Consider the following 25,884-nt stretch of genomic DNA (forward strand, 5'->3'; position numbering starts at 1 on the left):
TCAGGCTGTGGGTGTCAGCATCCCTATTTCCTGGGGTAGATATTAGGGTGGCTATCCAAGTCAATCTCCTCTTATTTCAAAATGCCAAATAGAACATGTTTAGTAGGTATATAAGCAACACCAGCCACTGTATGATATTATTAGCATGTAGAGAAGATCTGAACCATTCAAAAACTGGTGGGGTGGACCTAAAAATCTGGGTGAAGAGTTGGGAGAAAAATTCCCCTGCTGTCACTTCTTCAAAGTGGGTACAATTATTGAAGTAACCCCAAAAAGATACACTTAGTGTGCAATAGGTCTGAATTCATGTACCCACCTTCCAGAGGAAGTTAAAAATCCAATAATTCCTTACTTTATTAACCCACAAAATGAACTGGGTAACAGCTACAGTAGCCTTAGTTATAGAAGCCATGTTTAGATAAGAGTCTGCAAATGGGAGAGATATAGCTGTGACCACGTGCCACCTGAACCAGGGAAAGCTACACCACATGGTGCCACTAACACAAAAAATTAGATCGCTCAAGAACTGTTATTCCTTTTCACCCTTTTCTCAGACCCCAGCATTGGGTAACAAAATCTGTCCTGGTTTGAAAGACAGGTGGCTGCTAGGGAAAGCATGAAATGGAGAAGGTAAATCCCTTCCTCTGAATTAGTATAATTTTGAAATGAACGGGCTCTCAGTCAAAGATATGAGGATAGGAATGACAGTTCTTTACTAATATATATAACAAGGCAAACAAAACACCAACAACTATGGAATTAACAACAGACAGAACAGTAAGCCAGTTCCAGTCCTCTCGGCCATGGGCACTTTCCCTTTGGTGCAGTCACAGCTGGCAGTGAGCGCTGGCAGGCTCCTGATGGGCAGGTGCCATGATCCCTGAGGCTGCAGGGGCACTGGGGTGATGGTGGCTGTGTCCCAGGTGGGAACGGATGGAGGAGAGGCTTTGCTCATGAACCCTGGGGCAGTGTCAGTGCCAGTGCTCCAACAGGACACTTAGAAATAGAAATCTAAAGCAGGAGAGCATCCCAACGAGGGCAGTGGTGCAGAGTCAAGTAGCAGCAGTGGCAGCACCCAGCGTTCGGATGGCATTGGTAGCAGCAGTGACCTTTCTCCTCTGAATCCAAGAGTGAGCAAGAGCCAGAAACTGCCCCTGACTCTCCTTTTCCTGCTTCTAATCTTGCTGTGTTACACCTACACTCAGAGAGAGAAAATCCCAAAAAACGGGGAGGCTCCCACACCCATTTCTGGCCCTCACTCTCCACAAGGACCTAGCCATCAGTGCTTTCTAGCATGTCAAAGGGAAAATTCCACAGGCAAAGAGAAAAGGAAAGGAAAGGAAAGGAAAGGAAAGGAAAGGAAAGGAAAGGAAAGGAAAGGAAAGGAAAGGAAAGGAAAGGAAAGGAAAGGAAAGGAAAGGAAAGGAAAGGAAAGGAAAGGAAAGGAAAGGAAAGGAAAGGAAAGGAAAGGAAAGGAAAGGAAAGGAAAGGAAAGGAAAGGAAAGGAAAGGAAAGGAAAGGAAAGGAAAGGAAAAGAAAAGAAAAGAAAAGAAAAGAAAAGAAAAGAAAAGAAAAGAAAAGAAAAGAAAAGAAAAGAAAAAAAAACCCAAACAGCAGCTCTCTTGGCTACAACCCTTAGAAAGTTGCAGGTTTCATCTGAGTCATCTTCTACACTGCCCTGGCAGTCAGACAGCAGCCTACAGTGAATTCCAAGGAATTCCTTGAAAGCTGTGGTGATATGATTCCTACCCAGGCTGACATGCCTCAGGGATCTGGGATGCTCCTGCTGGAAACTAGCACGTGTGGTGGCCCTGACACCAGAACTGTCACCTCTCTTCCCTGCTGATACCACATTTGTGTCCCCAGCAATGGAATCTCACATCCCCTCACCAGGCCAATCATTTCAAGTGCCCACATTTCATGATCCATGAGCTAAAGGGGCTTCTGGAGAGTTGGAGAGGGACTTTAGACAAGGACATGGAGTGACAGGACAAGGAGGAATGTCTTCCCCCTGAGAGAGGGTGGGTACAGATTGGATATTGAGAAGAAATCCTTCCCTGTAAGGATGCTGAGGCACTGGCACAGGTTGCCCAGAGAGGCTGTGCCTGCCTCATCCCTTACAGTGACAAGGCCAGGTAGGATAGGGTTTGGAGCTACCTGGCATAGTAGAAGGTGTCACTGCTGGCAATGGGACAGTATGGGATCAGGTAGAAAACACCACAGGTGTTCCCAGGACTGAGGAGGAGCAGGAGCTCTGGTGAAGGACTGGAAGGGGGTTCACAGCACTCTGGTCTCCAATAGCTTTCATTGCATCATCAAAGGGATTGGCAGTAATTAGGGTGGGCTCTTAGTGCTGATAACTGGGCTGCAAGCAGCTGATTGCTGTCCTTCCCTTGGGCGGTGTAAGTCTGCATTGGAATCATGGAAATGGGAGTCCATAGCCCAGGGGTGTTCCATGAGCCCAGGGGAGGTTTTGGCAATGATTCTGGAGCTCTTCCCAGAATGGGAGTTGTTTCTCACAAGCACCCAAATGCTTCAACAGTGCTGCCAACACCACAAGTGCTACCAGCACCACCAGCATCCCTCTGCTGCTGGAGGGACAATGACCCCTCAGGGAAGAGAAATAAGGAATCATTGAAGCCTGTCAGCTGTCAGGAAGTTGGAGAATGGGACACTCTTCTGGAACGAAGTGCTTTTAATTAGGGGGAAATGAGGAGACATTCACAGATGTTATAAACAGGTAGTATGGTGATTGGCTCTCACAAATGTTGAACAAATATTATGTGTGTTACCATGTTAAAAGAAGCTCTGTTCAGATGTGGAGTTTCTCTAATGTGAGTGCTGTGTTCATGTTGAATTCTGTAATGCTCATCTCTGACCATGGTGTGGAGCTGAAGCCACAAGGGCTGCACAAGCTCCAGGAAGGCAGGATGAAGGAGGAGCTGTGTCAGAGGAGTGGAATATGTTTGAATGTGAGGCTTGGCTTACCAAGAGTATATAAGGCGTGTTCCTGGTGTGGGCAGCGTGCCTGTGGCTGTGCCTCTGGCTGTGGGTGACCACCCAGAGGTGTTGCTTTTACCTTGTTTCGTCCCTTGTTATAGTTTAAAAAACTTTTTTAAATTTTAAGAAGTGAGGCATTGTTTCTCACAACAAAGAATAGGACCACTTGCTTTGTAGGGAAAACAAATCAATAGCAGTATCCCCGAGGCTGTGGAACGCTGATGGATCCAAAGGTGTGGAAGCACTTCTGACTGCCCCGTGACCCCATTGACTCTTTGGGAAACAACAGCGATACAGGACACGGAGAGGAGCCAGAGGGAGAAGAATGGGGAGCTCCTGATGATCTGGGTGCTTCCTCCTTCTTCATGTTCATACCAGGAAGCACCACTGATCTGCACAGACCCCTTTTGCCTGCTGCTGCCCCACAGTGAACAGGTCAGTGCAATGTTTTCCTTCCTCCCTCCCCCTCCTCCAGCAGCTGCTCTGTTCCTGCCAGTCACTCCTGGGGACCACAGTGCCCTCCCCAGGTCCCACGTCCCACCTCCTCTGCCCTGTGCTCCCCATTTGTACCTTGACATTGAAACTGGCTGAAATGAACTTTCTAACACAATGGGAAGCATTTGAAAGCAGGAATTCTTTACCTGCACAGGACATGCAGAAGGATCTCTCCCTGATTTGTGTGTGTGGTGAGACTTTACAGGGGATTTTATCCATTATAACCACACATAGACGTTAAAAAGTTTTTATCTAACATAAACATAATTTTCCTAGAATTTATTTTCATGGGTCAACCTCCTGCTGGAAGTACTTTTATGAATCTGAAGGATCATTCAGAGGGGTCTCTGGTAGTCATATTCACTGAGTGCTGTGATATTAATGGTGACCTTGAATCATTAAAACCGGTATGTTTACAGACAAAGACTCTCTAACTAATTAGAGTTAGAAAGTGGTATGTTTATTAAGACACCAGTGGGCTGCATGGGGACAATCCTATAGGGACAGTCCCGTACAAGGTCCCTTGCCCTCTATTTCCCAAAATCTTATATTCCATACATATGCATAACTCCAGCACTTTCCATCCCCCTCTGTAATAAAGTGAGGATAATCGTCGTAAGGTGTGCACAGTTCTTCTCTTGAATTGGGTCAGTGGTCTTGAAAGATGAAGTAAGGAAAGTCTTCATCAGGTCTCCGTGACTCTCTGGCACAGTCCAAGGTCCCCTGCTTTGTGATGGATTGGTACACAGTCCAGGTGTTAGCCACTGTTCTACTGGTTTCAATCTGTTCTTACAACGGTTCACTTACTCCATCCCGTTTCATAAACAAAACTGAAACAAGCTCATAATTGGAAACAATACCTCTGTTATCTCTAGGTCAAGCTTCTAATAATCATTAACCTATTTTTTATCTAACTTAAACCCTGATCAACATGGGAGAGGAGGGGAGAGGGAGAGGAGAGCTCAGTTGTGCTTCCTTGGGCCCCGGGGAGGCTTTGGCAATGATCCTGGAGTCCTGGAGCTCTTCCCGGAATGAGAGTTACTTCTGAGCAGCACCCAGCTTCCTCATCAGCACTGCCAGCATTGCAGTGCCCCCAGCGCTATCCCCATCCCTCTGCTACTGGAGGGACAATGACCCCTCAAGGAAGAGAAATGAGGAATTGTAGAAAACTGTCGAGAGGGAAAGCTGTTGGAGAATGGGACATTATTACGGGAAGGAATGTTTCTAATCAGGAGGAAATGAGGAGCCATTTGCAAAATACTTCATTTGGAGCTTTTGACAAAAGGCACTTCCTCTGTAGCAAAAAAAAACCAAAAAAAAACCCCAACCCCCCCTCGCCCCCCCCACCCACACACACAAAAAAACCGAGATAAATATCTCTGAGGAAGTGAAACGGTGACGTAGACAAAGATGCAATTTCCTACTCTCCCATGACTCCACTGAGTCTGGGGGAGCAAAAGTGGGACAGGGCAGACAGCAGGACGTGATTGGGGAACTTTCTCCTTCTTCATGTTACTGACCTGAGAGAAGCTGCTTTAGGACATAGATCCCAAAGGATCAAGAGGTACCAGGAAGCACCACTGATCTGCACAGAACCCCTTTGCCTGCTGCTGCCCCACAGTGAACAAGTCAGTGGAATGATTTCCTTTCTCCCTACCCCATCTTCCTCTCCTCCAGCAGCTGCTCTGTTCCTGCCACCCTCTCCTGGTGACCACAGTGCCCTCCCCAGGTTCTTCCTTCTCTGCCCTGTGCTTTCCTTCCACATCCTTCCCAACTCCCGACTTCCTTCCCTGCTCATCTCACTCCTCCCCACCGAATCCTTCCCACTGCAGGGAGCTGCATGATCCATCCCTGGATTCTCCAGCCACTGACTCCCATCCACTCTTACCACAGCCAGGGGCCACATCCCACTGCCTGCCCACTGTCCATCCATGGAGGTGACCATTGTGTCTCTATCTCCTGCCTCACTCACTGAGGTGAGATAGATGTCACTGATGTGGCCATGTACAGTGTGGCACTGCTCATCTGCCTCTATGAGCTGGCTGGGAACGGGGCTGTCCTCTGACTCCTCAGCTCCCTCCATGTGTCTGGGAACAGCCCCACCCATTACATCCTCATTCTGACTGTTATGGACTTCCTCTTCATTCTGATCCCCTCCAGTCTGCTTTTCCTGTTGGAGGATGTGTCCTGCTCTGTCATCATGCCCTTGCTATATGTGTGGTTGCTTTTCCAGCTGTGTCTGGTGTCCTACATCTGCTGACATTCATCAGCATCCAGAGGTGCAGGTCCATCCAGTGCCCAATCTGGCACTGCTGCCACCGTCCCCAGCACCTCTTGAAGGTGGTTTGTGCCCTGCTCTGGGCACTCTCCATCTCTGTCATCTCTCTCTTTGCCACAGTAGCCTCCCTTTGTGTATCCCAGCTATCTGAGCACTGCTGGGCGTGTCTCATCTCCAGGTACACCTTCAACCTCCTCCTCTGTGTTCCCTTCATTGTCATTTCCAGCACAATGCTCTACATTAAGATCACGTCTGGCTCCCACCAGAAGAAACCAAGAGGCTTGACATTGTTATCTGCTTCATTGTGCTCCTCACTCTGCCCTTCAGCCTCAGGAATTTACTGCAGGAGTTTGGCTATATCATTTTCTCATCCCACGTGGCTTTCCTGCTCACCTGCATCCACAGCACCATCAAACCATTCGTCTCCTTCTTGGTAGGGAGGTGCTGGAAGTTCTGCTCTTTGGAATCCCTCCAGCTCTCCCTCCAGGGTGTCTTTGAAGAGAAGAGAGAAATAACTGCCAGCAGAAATGATGTCTCCAGGGACATGGGGATATGAGCCTGCTGATCCCTTCCACTGCTCTGCTGAAGCGCCTCAGCACAGGTTTCCTTGAGCCACCTTATTACTAAATACACACGGCATCCCCCTCCCTGTCCTGGTGCATCCCCTCCCCCTTTCCAGGCTCCAATGGGTTCTAAGAAATGATCCTGAGGCATCTGCCTTGAGGAGCAGCCCCTGGGCTCAGCTCCTCTGCAGCTCATCAGGAACACCCTCTGCTCCCAGGAACTGCTGCTGTCCAACAATTTCCTGAGTTTTATGGACAGCCTTGGAAATTATTTCACTTTCCTGAATGGTACTACATCCCTGTTCTCACACTTTCACAGAAAGTTGCCAGCCCAAAGTGTGGCCAGGGTTAAATATGGCAGTGACTGAAGCCCATCTCTTGGGGCCCTGTAAAGAAGAGTCCAAAAAGAGACCCTTGGAGCTCCCCTGGGCCCCAGCAGGGCTGACCAGAACCTCCCTGGGAGTGGGGCCTCTCCCAGCCGGGATCTCTCCCGTTTGCTGCCGTCAGGTGATCCCCGAACACCGACGGTCCTGGGTCGATCCCCGCACTGCTCGAGGCTCAGCCCTTGGCACAGTGAGGAGATGCAAACAGATCCACAGTGAGCATTTCCCTGCCTCCAAGGGGAATTTCTCACAGGGACTCTGCACTGGCTCTGTCTGTGTGCACACACGTGTGCATCTGCCATGGCAAATGTGGGAGCAATGCTGCTCTCAGGTGTTTTAGTACCTGAGACATCTGAGTGAGTCAGGCCTGTAAAGAAGTACAAGGCATAAGTTATGTTAAATGCTGTTAAGTGTTATTCCTCTGTTGAGTGTGATAAGTGTGTGATAAGGTATAACTGAAGTACTGTTAAGTTTGAGTGCTGTAATCTTTTTAGGCCATTTTCCTTTTTATCAGCGGCCACACCCCATCTCTGGAAGTGCTCCAGACCATGTTGGATGGGGTTTGAAGCAGCCTGGCCTAATGGAAGGTATCCCTGCTGGGAAAGGGCTGAGATCAGGTCAAATCAACCACAAGTGCTCTCAAGACTAAGAAGGATGAGCTCTGGTGAAGGAGCGGGTAGTGGGAGCACAGCACCCCAAAATCTGGTCCCCAATTGCTTTTATTACATCATCAAGGGTATTGGGAGTTAGTAATGTGATCTCTAATGTAAGAATCAAGTCAAGACAGACCAGATTAGCATCATTACCAGTGCTCTATTAGAAACTTTTTATGCCTTCTCTCAGGCACCTCTGACTCCTTCCCTCATAGGCAGCTTCACACAGCACTGACTCCTTTTCTTACAGGCAGCACCACACAGCTCTGACTCCTCCTCTCCTCTCTGCATGACTGGCTAACCCCAACCTGTCACTTTCCTGGCTGCCTTACCCTGCCTGTGCCTCACACAGCATCTTCTTACCTTATCTGTCCCTTGCACAACTGCATGTCCCTACCCTCCTCACAGCACAGCCAGCAGGCTCCATCCCAAACTGCAGCAGACTCTCAAGCTCTAACTCAAACTGCAACTAGCAGCCAGCTATACCACTCTTATAACACCCAAACTCATTGGGCAGGCACAGATCTCTCCACTCTCAGTAATCAGTACAGCTGTAATTCACTGGGAGAGATTGCCTTCTGGACTATCCTTTCAACCTATCTTCCCACAAATTGCCCCTTTTTTATTTAAGGTAAATTGCCATTATGATATGTCCACATATTTCACCTCAGACTAACACTTATACAATTGTTTGCAATAAGGACATGTTGACATTTTTCACTTCAGACTACAGTTATAAAATTGTTTGGGCAACACATTACAATAAGGACATATACTTCAAATCCTAGTTCTTAAATATTCCAAGTAGTTTTCCTAGTTTTGCTTTATGGCTGTTTCTTTCACCAAGTTCTTATATAAGAGATAGCTGCCTGCATGCTGTAGATTATCATAGGGTTTTTTTAGATTGATCAGATATTTACCTTTCCTCAGAGCCAAGAGTTTTTTCTTATTACTTAAGTTGCTCCTCACGTATAACCAAATTATTCCAATTTCATTACCCACAGTGAATGTTTATAGTAGCATAACAACCACATAAATACTTCAGTTGTACCTTTTTCAGCTTTGTTGCTTTTGTGAAGTTGCTTTAATGAACTCCTGTCTGGGAGAAACATATTTTGACTTGGCCCTTAATTCAGCCTTTTTGGGGACACAGAAGCAGCTCAAGCAGGCTCTACTTCAGGGACAGGCACATTCTCAAGCTGAACCTCATTTTTCTGTTCTTCCCCATTAACTTCAATTCCTTACTTTGATTCCTCTTTTGCCTCCTGCACTGTTTCCATTCCTTTAAAGTCTCATAGGGTAATTTCCAGGTGGTAACCAAATTTGTAGCTGCCTTGTCCCCTTTGGATGCCACATCCCACAGTCTTTCCCTAACTTCTTTCCATACTCTAGCACTAAAGGCAGTACTTGCATCTTTTTTTTAACACCTTTTTTTCTTTTTTTCCCCAAAGTTTTTCATATAGATAAAACAGTCTGTTCCCAGTGGCTCACCTGAATAACCATCCCTCCAGGTGCCAAAATCAATCAGGTCCAGACCAGCAGCTTCCCTGCTGGTCTCAGCTTCACTGGGCTCCATCTCTGGCTGTACCTCACCCTACAGCACAAGTCCTGATCATTACTTTGGAGTCACCACTATGTAGTAATTATGTCAGGATAGACTGGACTGGCATCACCACCAGTCACTTATTAAAAACTTTTCCTGCCTTCTCTCAGTGGACTTCACTCAGACAACTCCACACATTACTGACTCTTTTTCTTACAGGCTGCTCCCCACAGGTCTGATACCTTTTTTCTTTTTCACAATTTCCCTTCAACATGACTAGCTAACCCAAATCTGTACCTTACCCAGCCACCTGACCCTGTCTGTCCCTCACACAGCATCTTCCTACCTTACCAGTCCCTTCTGTGACCACTTACCTGCTCACAGTGCAGCCAACAAACACTGAGACCCACACACTAACTACAACTAGTGGCCAGATAACCCACTCTTTTATAAAATAACCAGCCTCATTGAGCAGGCAAGGCTGTTTCACCTTCCTGGTAATCAGTACAGCTGTAATTCATTTGGAAAGATTGCTTTCTGCACTAAACTTAAGACCTAACTTCCCACACAGAGAGAGTGCAACTCTAACATAGCCAGAGTGGTAAAACCATTTCTGCTTGCCCTATAACCCCACCATGCCTTGGGGACCAACAGCGGGACAGGGCACAGGGAGATCCAGCAGGATGGGAATTGAGAGCTCCTGGTGATCTGAGTACTTTCTCCTTCATGTCACTGACCTGGGAGGAGCTGCTTTAGGACATGGATCCCAAAGAAGCAAGAGGTACCAGGAAGCACTGCTGATCTGCACAGACCCCCTGTGCCTGCTGCTGCCCCACACTAATTAGGTCAGTGGAATGTTTTCCTTCCTCCCCTTCCCCATCTTCCTCTCCTCCAGCAGCTGCTCTGTTCCTGACATCCTCTCCTGGTGACCACAGTGCCCTCCCCACGTCCCCACTCCTCTGTCCTGTGCATCCCATCTGTATCTTGGCATTGAAATTGGCTGAAATAAACTTTCTAATGCAATGGGAAGCGTTCAGAAGCAGGGATTCCTTACTGGCACAGGACATACAGAATGATTCTCTTCCTGATGTGTGTGTGTGGTGAGACTTTAAAGCAGGGGTTTTATCCATTATAACCACACATAGATGTTAAAAAGTTTTTATCTAACACATAAGCATCATTTTCCTAGAATTTATTTTCATGTGTCAGACTCCTACTTTTATGATGCTGGAGGATCATTCAGAGGGGTCTCTGGTGGTTGAATTCACTGAGTGCTGTGATATTAAAGGTGAACCTGCCTTGAACTTTTCCTCTGGCCCTGTGCTCTTGCTTCTTGTTACAGAACTTGCCCCAAAACCACTGCAGGCCCCCTTACGTGTTTCTGCACTGGCTCCAGCCACATTTATCATCCTGTGAGCACACTGGAGCTGGGCTTTCCTCCTCCCTCATGAGTCCTAGAACCCTATGACCAGGAGGAGCAGAGACACTGCTGGGGTCCCAGGTGGAGCTGGAAGCAGTGGGGCTGTCAGGGGAAAACAAGCAGCACTGAGTGGGTTCTGGGGTGTCAGAGCAGGTTGGAGGGGTCAGGAGAGGGTAGAAGGGCTTGGAAGGGGTGTGGATGCTGGCAAACCCAGAGGAAAGCAGAGCCTGACAGGGCACACTCAGAGTGGGAGAGTGGCTGCCATCTGGGAAATCGATGGGATGGGATGGGATGGGATGGGATGGGATGGGATGGGATGGGATGGGATGGGATGGGATGGGATGGGATGGGACAGGATACGGAGCAGCCCAGTTGTGCTTCTTTTGGGTGCAGGGGAAGTTTTGGCAATGATCCCGGAGCACTTCCTGGAATATGAGTTACTTCTGAGCAGCACCGAGCTGCCGCCCCAGCACTGCCAGGACTCCAGTGCCATTAGCACCACCAGCATCTCTCTGCTGCTGGAAGGACAATGACCCCTAAAAGAAGAGAATCAAGGAATGTTAAAAACCTTTTGGGAGAAGGAAGGCAGTTGCAGAATAGGACATCCTGCAGGGAAGGAATATTTCCCATCAGGAGGAAATGAGGAGCCATTTGCAAAATATTTCATTTAGAGCTTTTGAAAAAAGTTACTTCCTCTGTAGCAGAAAACCCAAGATAAATAACTCTGAGGAAGTGAAACTCTGACATAGAGAAAGATGCAACTTCTGACTCTCCTGTGACTCTACCGAGTCTTTGGGAAACAACAGAGGAACAGGGCACAGAGAGACTCAGCAGGATAGGAATGGAGCTCCTGGTGATCTGGACACTTTCTCCTTCTTCATGTTAGGGACCTAGGAGGAACTTCTTCTGGACATAGATCCCAAAGGAGCAAGAGGTACCAGGAAGCACCGCTGATCTGCACAGACCCCCTTTACCTGCTGCTGCCCCACAGTGAACAGGTCAGTGGAATGTTTTCCTTCCTCCCTCCCCCACCTTCCTCTCCTCCAGCAGCAGCTCTGTTCCTGCCACCCTCTCCTGGTGACCAGAGTGCCCTCCCCAGGTCCTCCCTCCTTTCCCAAAGTTTCCCTTCCACATCCCCTGCTGAACAGCCCAACCCTCCCATTTCTCTTTCTCACCCCATCATTTCCACCACCCTCCTCCCCTGCACATCACACTCCTCTCTGAATCCTTCCCACTGCAGGGAGCTGCTCAGGAGCCCCATGGTCCATCCGTGGATTCTCCAACCACTGACTCCCATCCACTCTGACCACAGCCAGGAGCCACATCCCACTGCCTGCCCAATGTCCATCCATGGAGGTGACCACCGTGTCCCCATCTCCTGCCTCACCCACTGAAGGAGATGATCTTTGTGAGACAGATGTCACTGATGTGGCCATACACAGTGTGACACTGCTCATCTGCCTCTGTGGGCTGGCTGGGAACGGGGCTTTCCTCTGGTTCCTCAGACCGACAGCCCGGAATTCTGAGATCTTTGACTTGGTTGTCGCTGACTTCCTCTTCCTTCTCTTCGTGGTGCCCTCTGCCTTCCTCTTCCTGGTGGAGGACATGTCCTGCTCTCCTGTCATGCCCCTGACGTACGTGAGCTTCCTTTTCCAGCTGTCAATGCTCTCCTTCTACTGGGGCCTGTACCGGCTGACGTGGCTCAGCGATCCGTTTGATGTGTTCGAACTATGCGTGCTCTACTGCCGCTGCAATCCTCCTGAGCGCCTGCTGTGGGTGGTGATCAGTGTCCGAGACTGGGCCTTCTTTGCTCTCTTCACTGTCATTCCCACTCTGGCATCCCTGTGCCCATCCCACGAGCAGGAGCAGTGCAGGGCAGCTCTCATCTCCATCTACACCATCATCCTGCTCCTCTTTGTTGTCCCCATGTTCATATCCCGCACAATTGACATCATCAAGGCCACTTGTGGCTCTAAGAAACAGCAAGACAAGAAGCGACACATCACTATCTCCGTTGTTGTGTTCTTAACTATCCTCCTCAGCATGTGGAATTTCCTGCAGCAGCTTGGATATTTCCTAGTGCCCACCCAGGTTGTTTTCCTGTTCAACTGCATCCACAGCAGCATCAAACCCTTCATCTACTTCTTGGCAGGGAGGTGCTGGAGTCCCTGCTCCATGGAGTCCCTCCAGCTCTCCCTCCAGAGGGTCTTTGAGGAGAAGAAAGAAAAAACTGCCTGTAGAAATGATGCCAACACAGATACTGTGGTCTAAGCCTGTTGATCCTTTCTACTGCTCTGCTGAAGGACCTCAGCACAGGTTTCCTTGAGTTGCCCGATTATTAAATACCCACAGCATCACCCTCCCTGTGCTGGTGTATTCCTGCAGGAGTAGGGAGCAGGGGCATTGCCAGGGGCAATGTGGGAGGGATGCTTTGCCATAGAGCACATTGGAGCATGGCTTTCCTCCTCCCTGCTGTGCCCAGCTCTATTCCACATGGAATGACCCTCATTGCTTCAGTCCCAGGGAATGAACTCCATCCCCTTTGATCAACCAGATGAGTTTCATGGTGTTTTGAGGGATCTCTTGCCTGCACAGAATGTGACATGTTAAGGAACAGGGACACACCACCACAGGGCAGTTATTTCCCAAATGCCTGCTGTGCTGGTGCCTCTGGATGGCAGGAGAGGGGTTGGGATCACACGGAGCCTGCTTCCCCTTCTGTCCTCCAGAGCTAACCCTGCATTCCCAGCTGATGGGAAGAGACACCAGGTAGGACTGCAGAGATGGGCAGGGACAGCAACATTCCCTTGTACTTTCAGTGGAAATTTGTCACATTCTTTAATTCCAGAATTAAATCCTTCTGAGTAAAGTGCAGGCTCCAATGTGACCTCCCCTGAACCCTTGTGCCTGTGACCAAAAAGAGCTTTAAGCATGGAAATTCACATCAGCAGATTTTTGGACTATTTAATGGCACAGAAATTTGGGGTTATGCTGCTGTTCTGCAGAATGGGGCCATTCTCTGGTTCCCCTACATCAAAGTCCAAGGAAGCCCTTGACCACCTCCATCCTAAACCTGCCCATCGTCAGAAGGAGCTGAACAAGGACTCTGCACAGAGCTTCAGCCAAAATCCATCTTTGTCATTTTGTTAATACCCATGTGTCAAATTTTGGTTTATTTTTTTGATGTGTTTCCACTGTGATAATTCTGTCCTCAGAATTTGTTGATTAAACAACATCCAGGCTTCTCTGCAGAGCTTGTCCTTGGTGAACAGTGACCAAAATGGCTCATTTCCTTTTTTTTATCCCATTCTAAAGATTCTGACATTCTGTTGGGAGGGCAGGTACCTGTCTCATACCAGAACTCTCCCTAAGACACGTGCCTGCAATGAGAGGGTTGATGTTGACAGTGTCAAGATCTCCTCATTCCTTCTGGGAGAGACCTGGGCAGCAGCCACATCTCCTACCCAGAGGGAAGTTGTCCCTCCTTTTCCCACTGCCTTAAATCCAGGGGAAACCAAGATGCCACTGCTTCTGGAAAGGGAAGGGTGAGTGAAAGCCTTGGGTACTAAGTCAGGCTTTAGAGACACAAGACACACATGAGATTAAACATTGCAAAAGCATTTATTAAAAGAGTTGTTAATAATTAACAGAAGAGATAGACTTTGACATTTGAGAGGGTTTTTTCTTCCTGTCTCCCATTATCCTCTCCACTGGAAAGCAGAAACTTTCCAAGGTACTACCCCTTGTCAAGGAAAGAACAACTCTGCCAGGGAGTGTCTCCCAAGGCAAGTTCAGAAGGATTATTATCCTCCAATGTACTTTTTCTACTTCCAAGCACATTCATTGTCTCCAGTGTGACTTCAGCCACTCTCTACCAGAGCTTCCTTTCAAAAGTGCAAAGATTTCAAAGTAAGAGGTTTCCTGGGTGTTCCTTCCCATGGCAGAAGGGCTGGAATGCGACAATGTCTAAGGTTCCTTCCAACTCAAACCATTCCATGATTATTCCTCTTGTCATCCAGAACCCACTCCAGGCAGGAGTTCCCCTGCAGCACTCAGCACCAGCCTGACAGACATCAAGGAGCTTTTGGACAGTGCTCTCAGGTATAGGGTAGGATTGTTGGGATGTCCTGTGCAGGGTCAGGAACTGAACTCCATGATCCTTGTGGGTCCCTTCCAACTCTGGGTATTATATGGGTCTATATTATAATGACTCTATTTCATGATGAAACCACTTGATAATGATTCCACAGTGTTGTCCCTATTCCCTGGCACTGACACATCCTCAAAAGCCTTCTGGAAGGCAACACTAACAGAGAGGGTGAATTCCTCTGCACATCTCCCAGCCAGGAAGTAAATCAGAGGATGGGCACTGCTGTTGGCACAGGAGAGCGGGAGAGAGGTGCTGAGGGCAAAGACAGAGAAGTCAAATGTCCTCAGCAAGAGCCAGTACCCAAATCAAGCAGTGAAAAAGGGCAAGGAGATGACAGGCAGCAGAAGCAGGGCACAGAGCTCCCATGGAAGCTGTTTCCATGAACAGCACAGGAGCCTGGGCAGCAGCGTGAGGCCAGAACAGGTCAGGGTGGGCATGGAGAAGAGGTAGCTCAGAACCAAGGCCATAAGCACTGAAGGGTGGAAACAGAGGGTAACAGTGAGCAGCAAGGAGCCAGAGCAGGGCACACAGGAGCAGTGGGAAGTGCTGGGAGCAGTGGCAGGGCCAGCAGGACACTGAAGGACAAGCAGATCTGTTACAGCACTGAAGGCTGTCAGAGAGCAGATACCAGCAGGGAAAGACAAGAGGATGGTGACATTCAGCCCAGCTGTCACAGCCCTGTCATGGGCCCAGCTGGTGGCAGAAGCTCTCAGGGACAGAAATACCACCAGGGTGATGGTGATGGAGAGCAGGAAGGTGAAGTCAGCCATGGCCAGGGTGAGCACACAGATGGTGTTGAGGTTCCTGCAGCTGTGGAAGCAGAGGAGCCAGAGCACAGCTCTGTTCCCCACCATTCCACACAGCAGCAGCGTGACAGGGACTGTGCTCCAGTGGCTGTGGTCACAGTGAGTCCAGTTGGAGTGATTCTCCTCATTCCAGCTCTCGTTGGATGCCTCCCCACTGGGCTGCCTCCAGCTGGCAGGGCTGGTCCCTCCACAGCAGAGGACAATGTGTTCACAATTGTGACACCTCTGCTGCTTCTCCTTCCCCTCACACAGCTGCAGGGTTAAAAACAGAGACACTATAGAAACCTTGCTGTCCACCAGATGTGGCTTTTCCCATCTTTTCCCACCTGCAGCTTCCATGTGGAGCCGCACAGGGAGAGGCAAGGGACAGGACAGATGGCAAGCAGGATGTGGGAGACTGGTCTGGCGAGCCTGGCACCAAAGCCTGGGAGATACCTCCTTTCTGGCTGTGGACAGGACTCAGCTGGAGGAGGAAAACCATTGGAGAAGGAAAGAATTGCCTGCGAGGCTATCATAGAACGAATGGCTTAGGGATGGATTTGGCATGGATTCTCAGGTGTTAGCTGATATCACTGAGATGCTGGATTCCTTCAGCAGGACACTCATTTCAATATTCCCTCCATTTTTCCACAAGGTTGATAGCTTTTAGTATCCTACAAACAGCAATTCCCTGAAATAAACTAGGGATGATGAGTTTCCACACAAGGAGGTGGCACTGATTAATCTGAAAAAGACACTGACTTGTTTCCCCTCACAGCCTGGAGAACTTCACTGGAGGGCACTCTCATCACCTCACACACACCAGGTGCTGTCCCTGGGTTGGGATCTTCAGAGGTTCCCTGCAATGGTCACTTGGGAAAGGGGAGCAAAGCCCACAGGATGAGCCCGAGCAGCATCCAGCACGGGGTCTGTCCCAGCTCCTGCCCACCCCCTGTTCTCCGTGCTGGCTCCTGTTCTCCAGGGCTCTTACAGTCAGGAACTATTGCAGAGCCTGTGACGGGATCAGGGCTCTGCTTCTGATCTGCTCTTGACTTTCTGCAGGCAATGAGGAACAGGAGATGTGGGAGCTAGGAGAGAGAGTACTGTGGTTTTATTTAACATAAGCAGTGTGAGATGTTACATAGTGATTTGTCTCATTATGAAAATACATCATGGGATCAATATATACAAGAATACTCAATCCAAAGTAAAGCATGGACATAAGACATAGGAAAATCTAATGATTTTATTATATTTCTTTAAATCACTTTGTTGTAAATTGTTGTTGGGTTTTTTTATGTATTTTTATTATTTTGTCACTATAACTATGAATTGTATCCACTTTCATGTATAAGGAAAACATGGGCTCATGTGGACATGAGCAGACTTGTCGCTGCTGCTGCCTGCTTGCGAGGAGTGTAACCTGACAACATGTTCGAGCTTTGTTCAGACCCAGTGGGAGCTTGTGGCCACTGCTGCTTGAGGGCTGGCTAACATTTAGGGCTTGCTCAGACTTGTACCCCAGCACAGTGGGCATGTCACTGCCCACCAAGAAACTGCAGGGGCAGTGACCAAAGGTGAGACGGTCGTGTTGGCAGAGCGCAGACTCCCCGTGTCCCCAGCGCTGCTTGTCCCTTCCTTACCAATGGACCAATAAATTGCCTCACTGATTGACCTACCCGATTTTGGTGAGCAATTTATAACAGCGGTTTGATAACCAAGATGTCTTGGCAAGAACAGAGCAAGAAGATTGGATCAAAACTGGCAACAGGGAAGATTGAATCAAGTAGAAATGTTGTAAAATGTTTAAGTTTGTCTGTGTGATATTAACCCAAGCAATGTAGTAAAAATTCCCGGCGAGCCCCGGGAACCGCGTCTGGGCCCACAATCACCTGTCCTGCTGCAACGTGACAGGTGAGCCAGGGAACTGAAATATGGGACAGAACATGTCTGAGGAGAGAGACGATAATAAAACCATGCTGGCCAAGAAGAGCAAGCATGGCTCCCCCATCCTAAAGCACAACCATAAGTCACTTTTACAATGGGTGTCATGCATGTTTCCCTAAATCACCGTTTCTTCTATTTTTACCCTCCACTACTGGACAAGGTTGGCATTAAGCTCTATGATATGGCTACTATGAGACACGAGCAGGCAATGTGTATGTTCCCAGTCTGGAGGGTGATTTTTGAAACACTGAAAAAGCAAGAGCAGTCTCAGGCTGTATCCTCTGTGGATGCTGCTGGCCCCCTGCCCTGCTCTGACTCTCCCTGCCCACTTGAAACTGGCATTCCTCATACTGGAGAGCAACCACAGCTGTCAACCCCTCCAGGAAGGCATCCTCTCTCACAGTCGTTAGCAGCCTATATTATCGACTGTGACTCTAGCAGCGAGGAGGACAGCACCCCCTTGACCTGGGACCAATACATCCAGATGCTGAGCCTGACTTATTCCCTCCTGACCCCCATGAAAACTGGGTGCCATTAAAGGAAAAGGCTCTGAAGGAGGGGGATATTGATATTGCAGCAAAAATTGTTTCACAGCGCCAGGGGAAATACACCAAGGTGGGAATGCCTCGCTTATTCAGAAATTAAGGAACTATGCTGCATGGCAGCAGAACACTGGCTGGGATCTCCCTACTTTTCTAATCTTTTACAGTCTACGTTGTCAACTCATCTTATGACACCTCATGATTTAAAGGGACTGGAGAACTTACTGTTAACCCAAACTCAGTATGTCATTTTTGATGCTCAGTGGAAAAAGAGTTTAGAAATTTGCTTATGAAATCTGTGGGGCTTGCAAACCAGAGGGGACCAGAGCAATCCCCAGCCCAGCCACCACAAGCAGCCTTGGCTGGTCGCCGATCTACAACTGGCCACACCAGGGAGCACTGGACTGGACTGGCAACCTCCGGCACAGTCACGATAATTGATTCGTCTGTGCATTTGCTGCCCACAGGAGTTTTCAGACCACCAGGGCAACATATACATAACACCCCAGGTATGTTTGCTACAGCCTATTTTAGAACAATGCTCCACATGTCAATGTACCCTGACATTAATATGACAAAAGATACCAGTTAGCAGTCTCAAAGACAGAGGGGCTGAGTTACTATTAACTCTCAGGCTAAATGGCCCTCACAAAGGGCCCTTGCTGAAGTGCCCCAGGTGCTTCCAGGCACTGGGGGAAACAGCCTTAGCTATGAAGGCCACCACTTGATACAGATCAATGAGGGACACCTCACCCCAGCCAAACTGTTGTATTACCAGTTTCTTGCCTTTTACTCCATAGTTTTAACAAGTTTTTTATTGTGAAACTTTCGGTACAGCTATTTAGTAATTCAAGTGTAATTATTCTTCCATGCCACATATTAAAGGACCACAAATACTGTAAATAGTAGCTTACTCTTTAGAATAAACGGAACCCTAAATTTTGTAACTGTTTGTATGCAAGGATCAGTCTTACACACCCATTAACCTAACCAAGTTACTTGTGTAAAATTCATTGCTTTAGCCTTCAATATTTATATCCCATTACTTTTATTAGGCCAAACTCAAATCTATTGTACAAGCATCCTTAAAAAAGCTTCAGCAGTTGAATTCCTACAATAAATGTTGCTATGTCTCAATACAGTTGTTTACCTGCATATTTAACTGCTGTATGACAAATTTCCAGTAACTTTTTGTAATGATAGAGTCAAAATGAATTGAGATTCTGTTAAGGTTAAGTACTGTGAAGTTAATTTCTATTAAGTATTAGACTAAGCAAAGTTAAATTTAAGTGTTATTCAATTGAAGTTCTGTTAAGATCAATTCAGCAATATTAACTTTAAGTTCTCTTATGTGTACTTTTATTATATCTAAGTAATGTTAAATTTCAGTGAAATTAGTTTTAAGATCTCTTAAAATACATTCATTTGAATTATAAGATGCAATTCTTTTGATATAGAGATGAGTAATGTGAAGTTTGCATGGAGCTAACTTCTGTAAAAATCTGTTTATTTAAATTGCAAGTTTTTTGCTTTTTATGTTGCCTTCATGTTCAATAATGAGAGACACGTTAAAAAACAAAAAAAAGGGGAATATGGCCCCTCACGAATGATTAAATAATGCAATATTTATGCTAAAAATTCTGAGATAAAATGAAGTGAAATTTAATCCCTAGCAGAGTGATACTGCTTTGAAGATTTACATGTGCAGAGGCAATTTCTAAAAGTTTCTAGGTAAAGATCTTTAGCTGAGTGTACAATGATGAAGCCTAGCTGATTTACTAACCTAGGGAGAAGTTATGCATGTGTTCTATCACCAACATGTCCAAAGTAGTTACCTGCTCATCTGAATAGACATCAATCACCTTCAAAAGGAATGAGACCCAGAGAAAAGAAAAATTACTTAATTGACTTAATTGCCATCCAGCCACAATTTCAGTGGTATGGGCATTGACCACACAGTTTCCAAGAGCATGCATGGAAGAATAAAATCTGTGCATCAGCTGCAGAACACGCACACAGCAGAGGATGATTTAGGATTTTGGTAATGTCATTTCTTCTGGGAGGAGGTGAATCAAAGCTGCTCTCAAGGCTACAATCCTTAGAGAGTTGCAGGTTTCATCTGAGTCATCTTCTACACTATCCTGGCAGTCAGACAGCAGCCTACAGTGAATTCCAAGGAATTACTGGAAAGCTGAGGTAAGATGATTCCTACCCAGGCTGACATGCCTCAGGGATCTGGGATGCTCCTGCTGGAAACTGGCACATGTGGTGGCCCTGACACCAGAACTGTCACCTCTCTACCCTGCTGACACCGTGTTTGTGTCTCCAACTATGGAATCTCACATCTCTGAACCTGGTTAATCCTTTCAAGTGCAAACAATTCATAATCCATGAGCTAAAGGGGCTTCTGGAGAGTTGGAGAGGGACTTTGGACAAGGACATGGAGTGATAGGACAAGGAGGAATGGCTTCCCCCTGAGAGAGGGTGGGTACAGATTGGATATTGAGAAGAAATCCTTCCCTGTAAGGATGCTGAGGCACTGGCACAGGTTGCCCAGAGAGGCTGTGGCTGCCCCATCCGTGGAAGTGACAAGGCCAGGTTGGATAGGGTTTGGAGCAACCTGGCATAGTAGAAGGTGTCACTGCTGGCAATGGGACAGTATGGGATCAGGTAGAAAATACCACAGGTGTTCCCAGAACGGAGGAGGAGCAGGAGCTCTGGTGAAGGACTGGAAGGGGGTTCACAGCACTCTGGTCTCCAATAGCTTTCATTGCATTAGCAAGGGGATTGGCAGCAATAAGGGTGGGCTCTTAGTGCTGATAACTGGGCTGCAGGCAGCTGATTGCTGTCCTCCTCTTGGGCAGTGTAAGTCTGCATTGGAATGATAGAAATGGGAGTCCATGGCCCAGGGGTGTTCCATGAGCCCAGGGGAGGTTTTGGCAATGATTCTGGAGCTCTTCCCAGAAGGGGAGTTGTTTCTCACAAGCAGTCAGATGCTTCAACAGTGCTGCAAACACCACAAGTGCTACCAGCACCACCAGCATCCCTTTGCTGCTGGAGGGACAATGACTCCTCAGAAAAGAGAAATGAGGAATGGTAGAAGCCTGTCAGGTGAGGGAGGGAAGTTGGAGAATGGGACACTCTTCTGGAAAGAAGTGCTTTTAATTAGGGGGAAATGAGGAGACATTCACAGATGTTATAAACAGGTAGTATAGTGTTTGGGTCTCACAAATGTTGAATGAATATTATGTGTGTTATCATGTTAAAAGAAGCTCTGTTCAGATGTGGAGTTTTTCTAATATGAGTGCTGTGTTCATGTTGAATTCTGTAATGCTCATCTCTGACCATGGTGTGGAGCTGAAGCCACAAGGGCTGCACAAGCTCCAGGAAGGCAGGATGAAGGAGGAGCTGTGTCAGAGGAGTGGAATATGTTTGAATGTGGGGCTTGGCTTACCAGGGGGTTGGTTTACCAAGAGTATATAAGGCGTGTTCCTGGTGTGGGCAGTGTGCCTGTGGCTGTGCCTCTGTCTGTGGGTGAGCACCCAGAGGTGTTGCTTTTACCTTATTTTGTCCCTTGTTGTAGTTTAATAAGCTTTTTTAAATTTTAATTGTGCAGGGTCATTTCTCACAACAAAGAATAGGACCACTTACTTTGTAGGGTAAAAAAAATCAACATTAATAACCCAAAGGCTGTGGAATTCTGATCGATCAAGAGTCGTAAAACAACTTCTGACTGCCCTGTGGCCCCCACCAGCTTTGGTAAACAATTGAGGGACAGGGCACAGAGAGAGACAGCAGGATGGGAGTGGGGAGCTCCTGGTGGTCTGGACACTTTCTCCTTCATGTTACTGACGTGGGAGCAGCTGATTTAGGAAATGGATCCCAAAGGAGCAAGAGGTACCAGGAAGCACCACGGATCTGCACAGACCCCCTTTGCCTGCTGCTGCCCCACAGTGAACAGGTCAGTGGAATGTTTTCCTTTCTCCCTCCCCCATCTTCCTCTCCTCCAGCAGCTGCTGGAGCTCTGTTCCTGCCACCCTCTCCTGGTGACCACAGTGCCCTCCCCAGGTCCCTCCTCTGCCCGGTGCTTTCCTTCCACATCCTTCCCAACTCCTGCCTTCCTTCCTCCCCTGCACATCTCACTCATCCCCACCGAATCCTTCCCACTGCAGGGAGCTCCTGAGAAGCTGCATGATCCATCCCTGGATTCTCCAGCCACTGACTCCCATCCACTCTGACCACAGCCAGGGGCCACATCCCACTGCCTGCCCAGTGTCCATCCATGCAGGTGACCACTGTGTCTCCATCTCCTGCATCACTCACTGAAGGGGACAATCTCTGTGAGACAGATGTCACCAACGTGGCCATAACACAGTGTGACACTGCTCATCTGCCTCACTGGGCTGGCTGGGAATGGGGCTGTCCTTTGGCTCCTGGGCTCCCACCGTGTCTCCAGGAACAGCACCCCTCTTTACACCCTCACCCAGACTTTTATTGACTTCCTTCTCTTTTTGGTCTCTGCCCCTCTGCTTTTCCTGCTGGAGGATGTGTCCTGCACTGTCATCATGCCCTTGCTGTATGTGTGGGTGGTTTCCCAGCTGTCTCTGGTTTCCTACAGCACATGGCTGTACCTGCTGACATTCATCAGCATCCAGAGGTGCAGGTCCATCTACTGCCTGCTCTGGCACTGCTGCCACCGTCCCCAGCACCTCTTGATGGTGGTGTGTGCCCTGCTCTGGGCATTCTTCATCACTGTCATCACTGTCGTTTCCACATGGTTTTCCCTGTGTGCGTCCCAGCTATCTGATCACTGCCAGGTGTCTTTCATCTCCAGGTACACCTTTGACCTTCTCCTCTGTGTTCCCTTCATTCTCATTTCCATCACAGTCCTCTACCTTAAGATCATGTCTGACTCCCACCAGCAGCAATCTAAGAATCTCGACATTGTTATCTGCCTCTCTGTGCTCCTCACTCTGCCCTTCAGCCTCAGGAATTTACTGCAGGAGTTTGGCTATACCATTTTCTCATCCCACGTGGCTTTCCTGCTCACCTGCATCCACAGCAGCATCAAACCATTCATCTACTTCCTGGCAGGGAGCTGCTGGAGGTACTGCTCTGTGGAGTCCCTCCAGCTCTCCCTCCAGGATGTCTTTGAAGAGAAGAGAGAAATAACTGCCAGCAGAAATGATGCCTCCACGGACACGGGGATCTGAGCCTGTTGATCCCTTCCACTGCTCTGCTGAAGGACCTCAGCACAGGTTTCCTTGAGCCACCTTATTACTAAATATACACGGCATCACCCTCCCTGTGCTGGTGCATCCCCTCCCCCTTTCCAGGCTCCACTGGGATCTGAGAAATGCTCCTTAGGCATCAGCCTTGAGGAGCAGCCCCTGGGCTCAGCTCCTCTGCAGCTCATGAGGAACACCCTCTGCTCCCAGGAACTGCTGGTTTCCAACAAACTCTTGGGTTCTATGGACAGCCTTGGAAATTATTTCACTTTCCTGAATGGTACAACATCCCTGTTCTCACACTTTCCCAGAAAGTTGCCAGCCCAAAGTGTGGCTAGGATGAAACATGGTTGTGACTGAAGCCCATCTCTTGGGGCCCTATAAACAGTATTCCAAAAGGAGACCCTTGGAGCTCTCCTGGCCCCAGCATTGTATAAATCATGCCTTTAGCAGGGCTAAGTCATGAGACACCTTTTCAGCTAATTGTTGTTCAGAGTTATTCCTTTGCTAAAATGCCAATTTTAAGGTATAAGACCATGAATGGCTGGGAGAAGCAGAGACACTGCCCATGGTCCTAGGGAGAGAAGGACAGGAGTGGGGCTGTCCTAGGGGAAAAGCCAGCCTCAGGGCAGGACTGGAGATTGTCAGTGGTGTCTGGAAGGGTTGGAGGGCTCTGGAAGGGTCTGGAGGATGTTGGGAACGGTCAGGATGCTGTTCCTCCCAAATGTCCTGACTGGAGAGCAGCAGAGCCCGATGGGCATAACTTCAAGGTGGAGAGTGAGGATGGGATGGGATGGGATGGGATGGGATGGGATGGGATGGGATGGGATGGGATGGGATGGGATGGGATGGGATGGGATGGGATGGGATGGGATGGGATGGGATGGGATGGGACGGGATGGGACGAGACGGGATGGGATGGAGATGGGATGGGGAATGGTGATGGGAATTGGGAGTGATACCAAAACTAACCACAATAAACTTTCTAACACAATGGAACGCATTAGGAAGAAGGAATTCTTTACCTCCGTGGACACACAGAAGGATCTCTCCTTGTTCTGTGTGTGGTGAGAGTTTACAACGGTATGGAGAGTTAGGGATATGCGTGCAGAAGATATCGGGCTCTACGGTCAGTCAGGACCCCTTCCCCCCTCGCACTCAGACCTTTGCTCCGTACCAGGCCGCACCCAGCCGGACATGAGCAGAAGGAAATGACACTGACTGCCCAAGCTATAAAAACTCTTGTGACCCTTCAATAAACGCCATTTACTCTCCACCACGTTGGTGTCCAGGAGCATATGGACCGAGTGGCCCAGGATTAAGGCCGCCATGCCGGGCTTGAACCAGGTCACCACGCAACAAGTGGTGCCGAAACCCGGGACACGGTTACCACCCGGGATTCAGGGATTGCCTGGACGAGGAACCAGCGGCCGCACAGCTGGCCTAGTGCAGCGTGGGGAGACGTCCCTGGACCAGCGAGGAGCATGGACACTATCACGAAGGTCGTAAGTGAGATCCACAAGCAGTGGGGTATCGATTGTAAGCTTAAGGATTTTATTCTCGCAGTGCCGAGACTGATAAAGATAGGGGCTATAGAAAGCCTGGTAGAAATTCTCCATCCGGAGATATGGGATGAATGCACAAGGGCTCTGGCTGAGAAAACCATGTCCTCAGGCTCAGGGAAAACCCTCAAATCTTGGGGCAGAGTTATCCAGGCTCTGCAAAATGCTCGGCAGGAGCAGGAGACCTGGAAAGCCACGCAGACCTGTTTATTAGCTACGCCGCAGCTGGGGATCAGGGCAGCTACGCAAACTGTGGAGGAGTTTGAACCGGTCTAGCGGGCAGATGTGCAGACTCAGGAACCCCCTCCATGACCCCCGAGTCTGGATTCACCATCATCGGAGGGGGGGAGCGCGCGCGGGCGTTGTGGCAGGGGCTAGCAGAGGAGGCGTGGAATGCTGCTATAATGTCAGAGCTTGAAGCGGTTAATAAAAAGGCACCCAGGCCATATGCATTTGAAAATGGTGCCAGAGCCCGAGATGGGGGGTGGAACAATGACGCAGGGGTGGAAATGCAGGAGGCTCGCTGAACCGCGCAAGCACGGGCGAGAAGGGAGGAGGGGCGGCCCCCGGGAAGGAACTTAAGACAAATCAAAGAGCTCATTTTAAATCAGGTCCTTATAAGGCAAGAGCCTCCCCCAGCATGAGGCGGGGAGAGCCCAGAGGGAGAGAACGGCCCAACCCCTGGAAGAAGGGGCGGGGTCGGAGCCCAAGAAAAAGGCTCAGTAGCCCGGAAACATCCAATCAGTCTACTTCCAGCTCGAACTCTGACTCGAGCTGGGATGGGCAGCTGGAAAGGTGGTCAGAGGACGATTCTGACACCGACTCGGGCTTTAACAAAAAGGGAGCAGCAGCATATAAGATCACTAGCTGCAACGGTCCTGCGCGGGTTAAGGGGATATCAGAGAAAGATCGAACTCCGCTTACAGACTGGCGGAAAATAAAAATAGCTTGCGCGGAGTGGGCTCCGTCAGCCACACTGGTGTTTGCGGTTCGAGTGGGGGGGGGAAGGCGGAAATCAAAGAACCTACTCGCCGGTAAATCTGAAAGACGTGCAGGCAATTGTTAAAGCGGTTGCGGACAGGGGGATTAATTCTGCCGTGGTTTCCACACTCATTGATAGCGTTTTTGGAGGCAATGATATGCTTCCCTTTGATATCAAACAGACTTGCAGGCTGGTTTTCGATGGGGCAGGGATGATCGTTTTTAAACAAGAATGGGAGGACAATTGTGTAAAGCAGCTAGCCTTAGTAACGGGGGCAGACCATCCACTGCACGGCTCCAGCATACAGAGGCTAATGGGCACAGACCCAACTATGATCACCCCACAAGCACAGG

At 48.7% G+C, this 25,884-nt stretch overlaps 2 protein-coding genes and 1 pseudogene across 4 annotated transcripts in view; 2 read left to right on the top strand and 1 right to left on the bottom strand.

Annotated features, from left to right (window-relative positions):
* Positions 1 to 25,884, top strand: part of LOC130253447 (mas-related G-protein coupled receptor member H-like) — a 141,206-nt gene that overhangs the window by 92,060 nt on the left and 23,262 nt on the right. The window lies entirely within an intron of this gene.
* On the top strand, positions 3,030 to 13,586 carry LOC130253455 (mas-related G-protein coupled receptor member H-like). Of its 3 annotated transcripts, none has more exons than XM_056492040.1 (3): positions 3,030 to 3,435; positions 11,222 to 11,333; positions 11,576 to 13,586. In XM_056492040.1, the coding sequence occupies exon 3, from the start codon at positions 11,686 to 11,688 to the stop codon at positions 12,604 to 12,606; it is 921 nt and encodes a 306-aa protein (XP_056348015.1). In that variant the 5' UTR covers positions 3,030 to 3,435; positions 11,222 to 11,333; positions 11,576 to 11,685; the 3' UTR covers positions 12,607 to 13,586. The 3 variants fall into 3 exon arrangements, with proteins under 3 accessions (XP_056348015.1, XP_056348016.1, XP_056348013.1); XM_056492041.1 differs by lacking the exon at positions 3,030 to 3,435 and adding an exon at positions 4,942 to 5,123; XM_056492038.1 differs by lacking the exon at positions 3,030 to 3,435 and adding an exon at positions 7,708 to 9,760.
* On the bottom strand, positions 13,925 to 19,639 carry LOC130253431 (mas-related G-protein coupled receptor member A-like; annotated as a pseudogene).

This window comes from Oenanthe melanoleuca, chromosome 5 (assembly GCF_029582105.1).
Source record: "Oenanthe melanoleuca isolate GR-GAL-2019-014 chromosome 5, OMel1.0, whole genome shotgun sequence".
NCBI lineage: Eukaryota > Metazoa > Chordata > Aves > Passeriformes > Muscicapidae > Oenanthe > Oenanthe melanoleuca.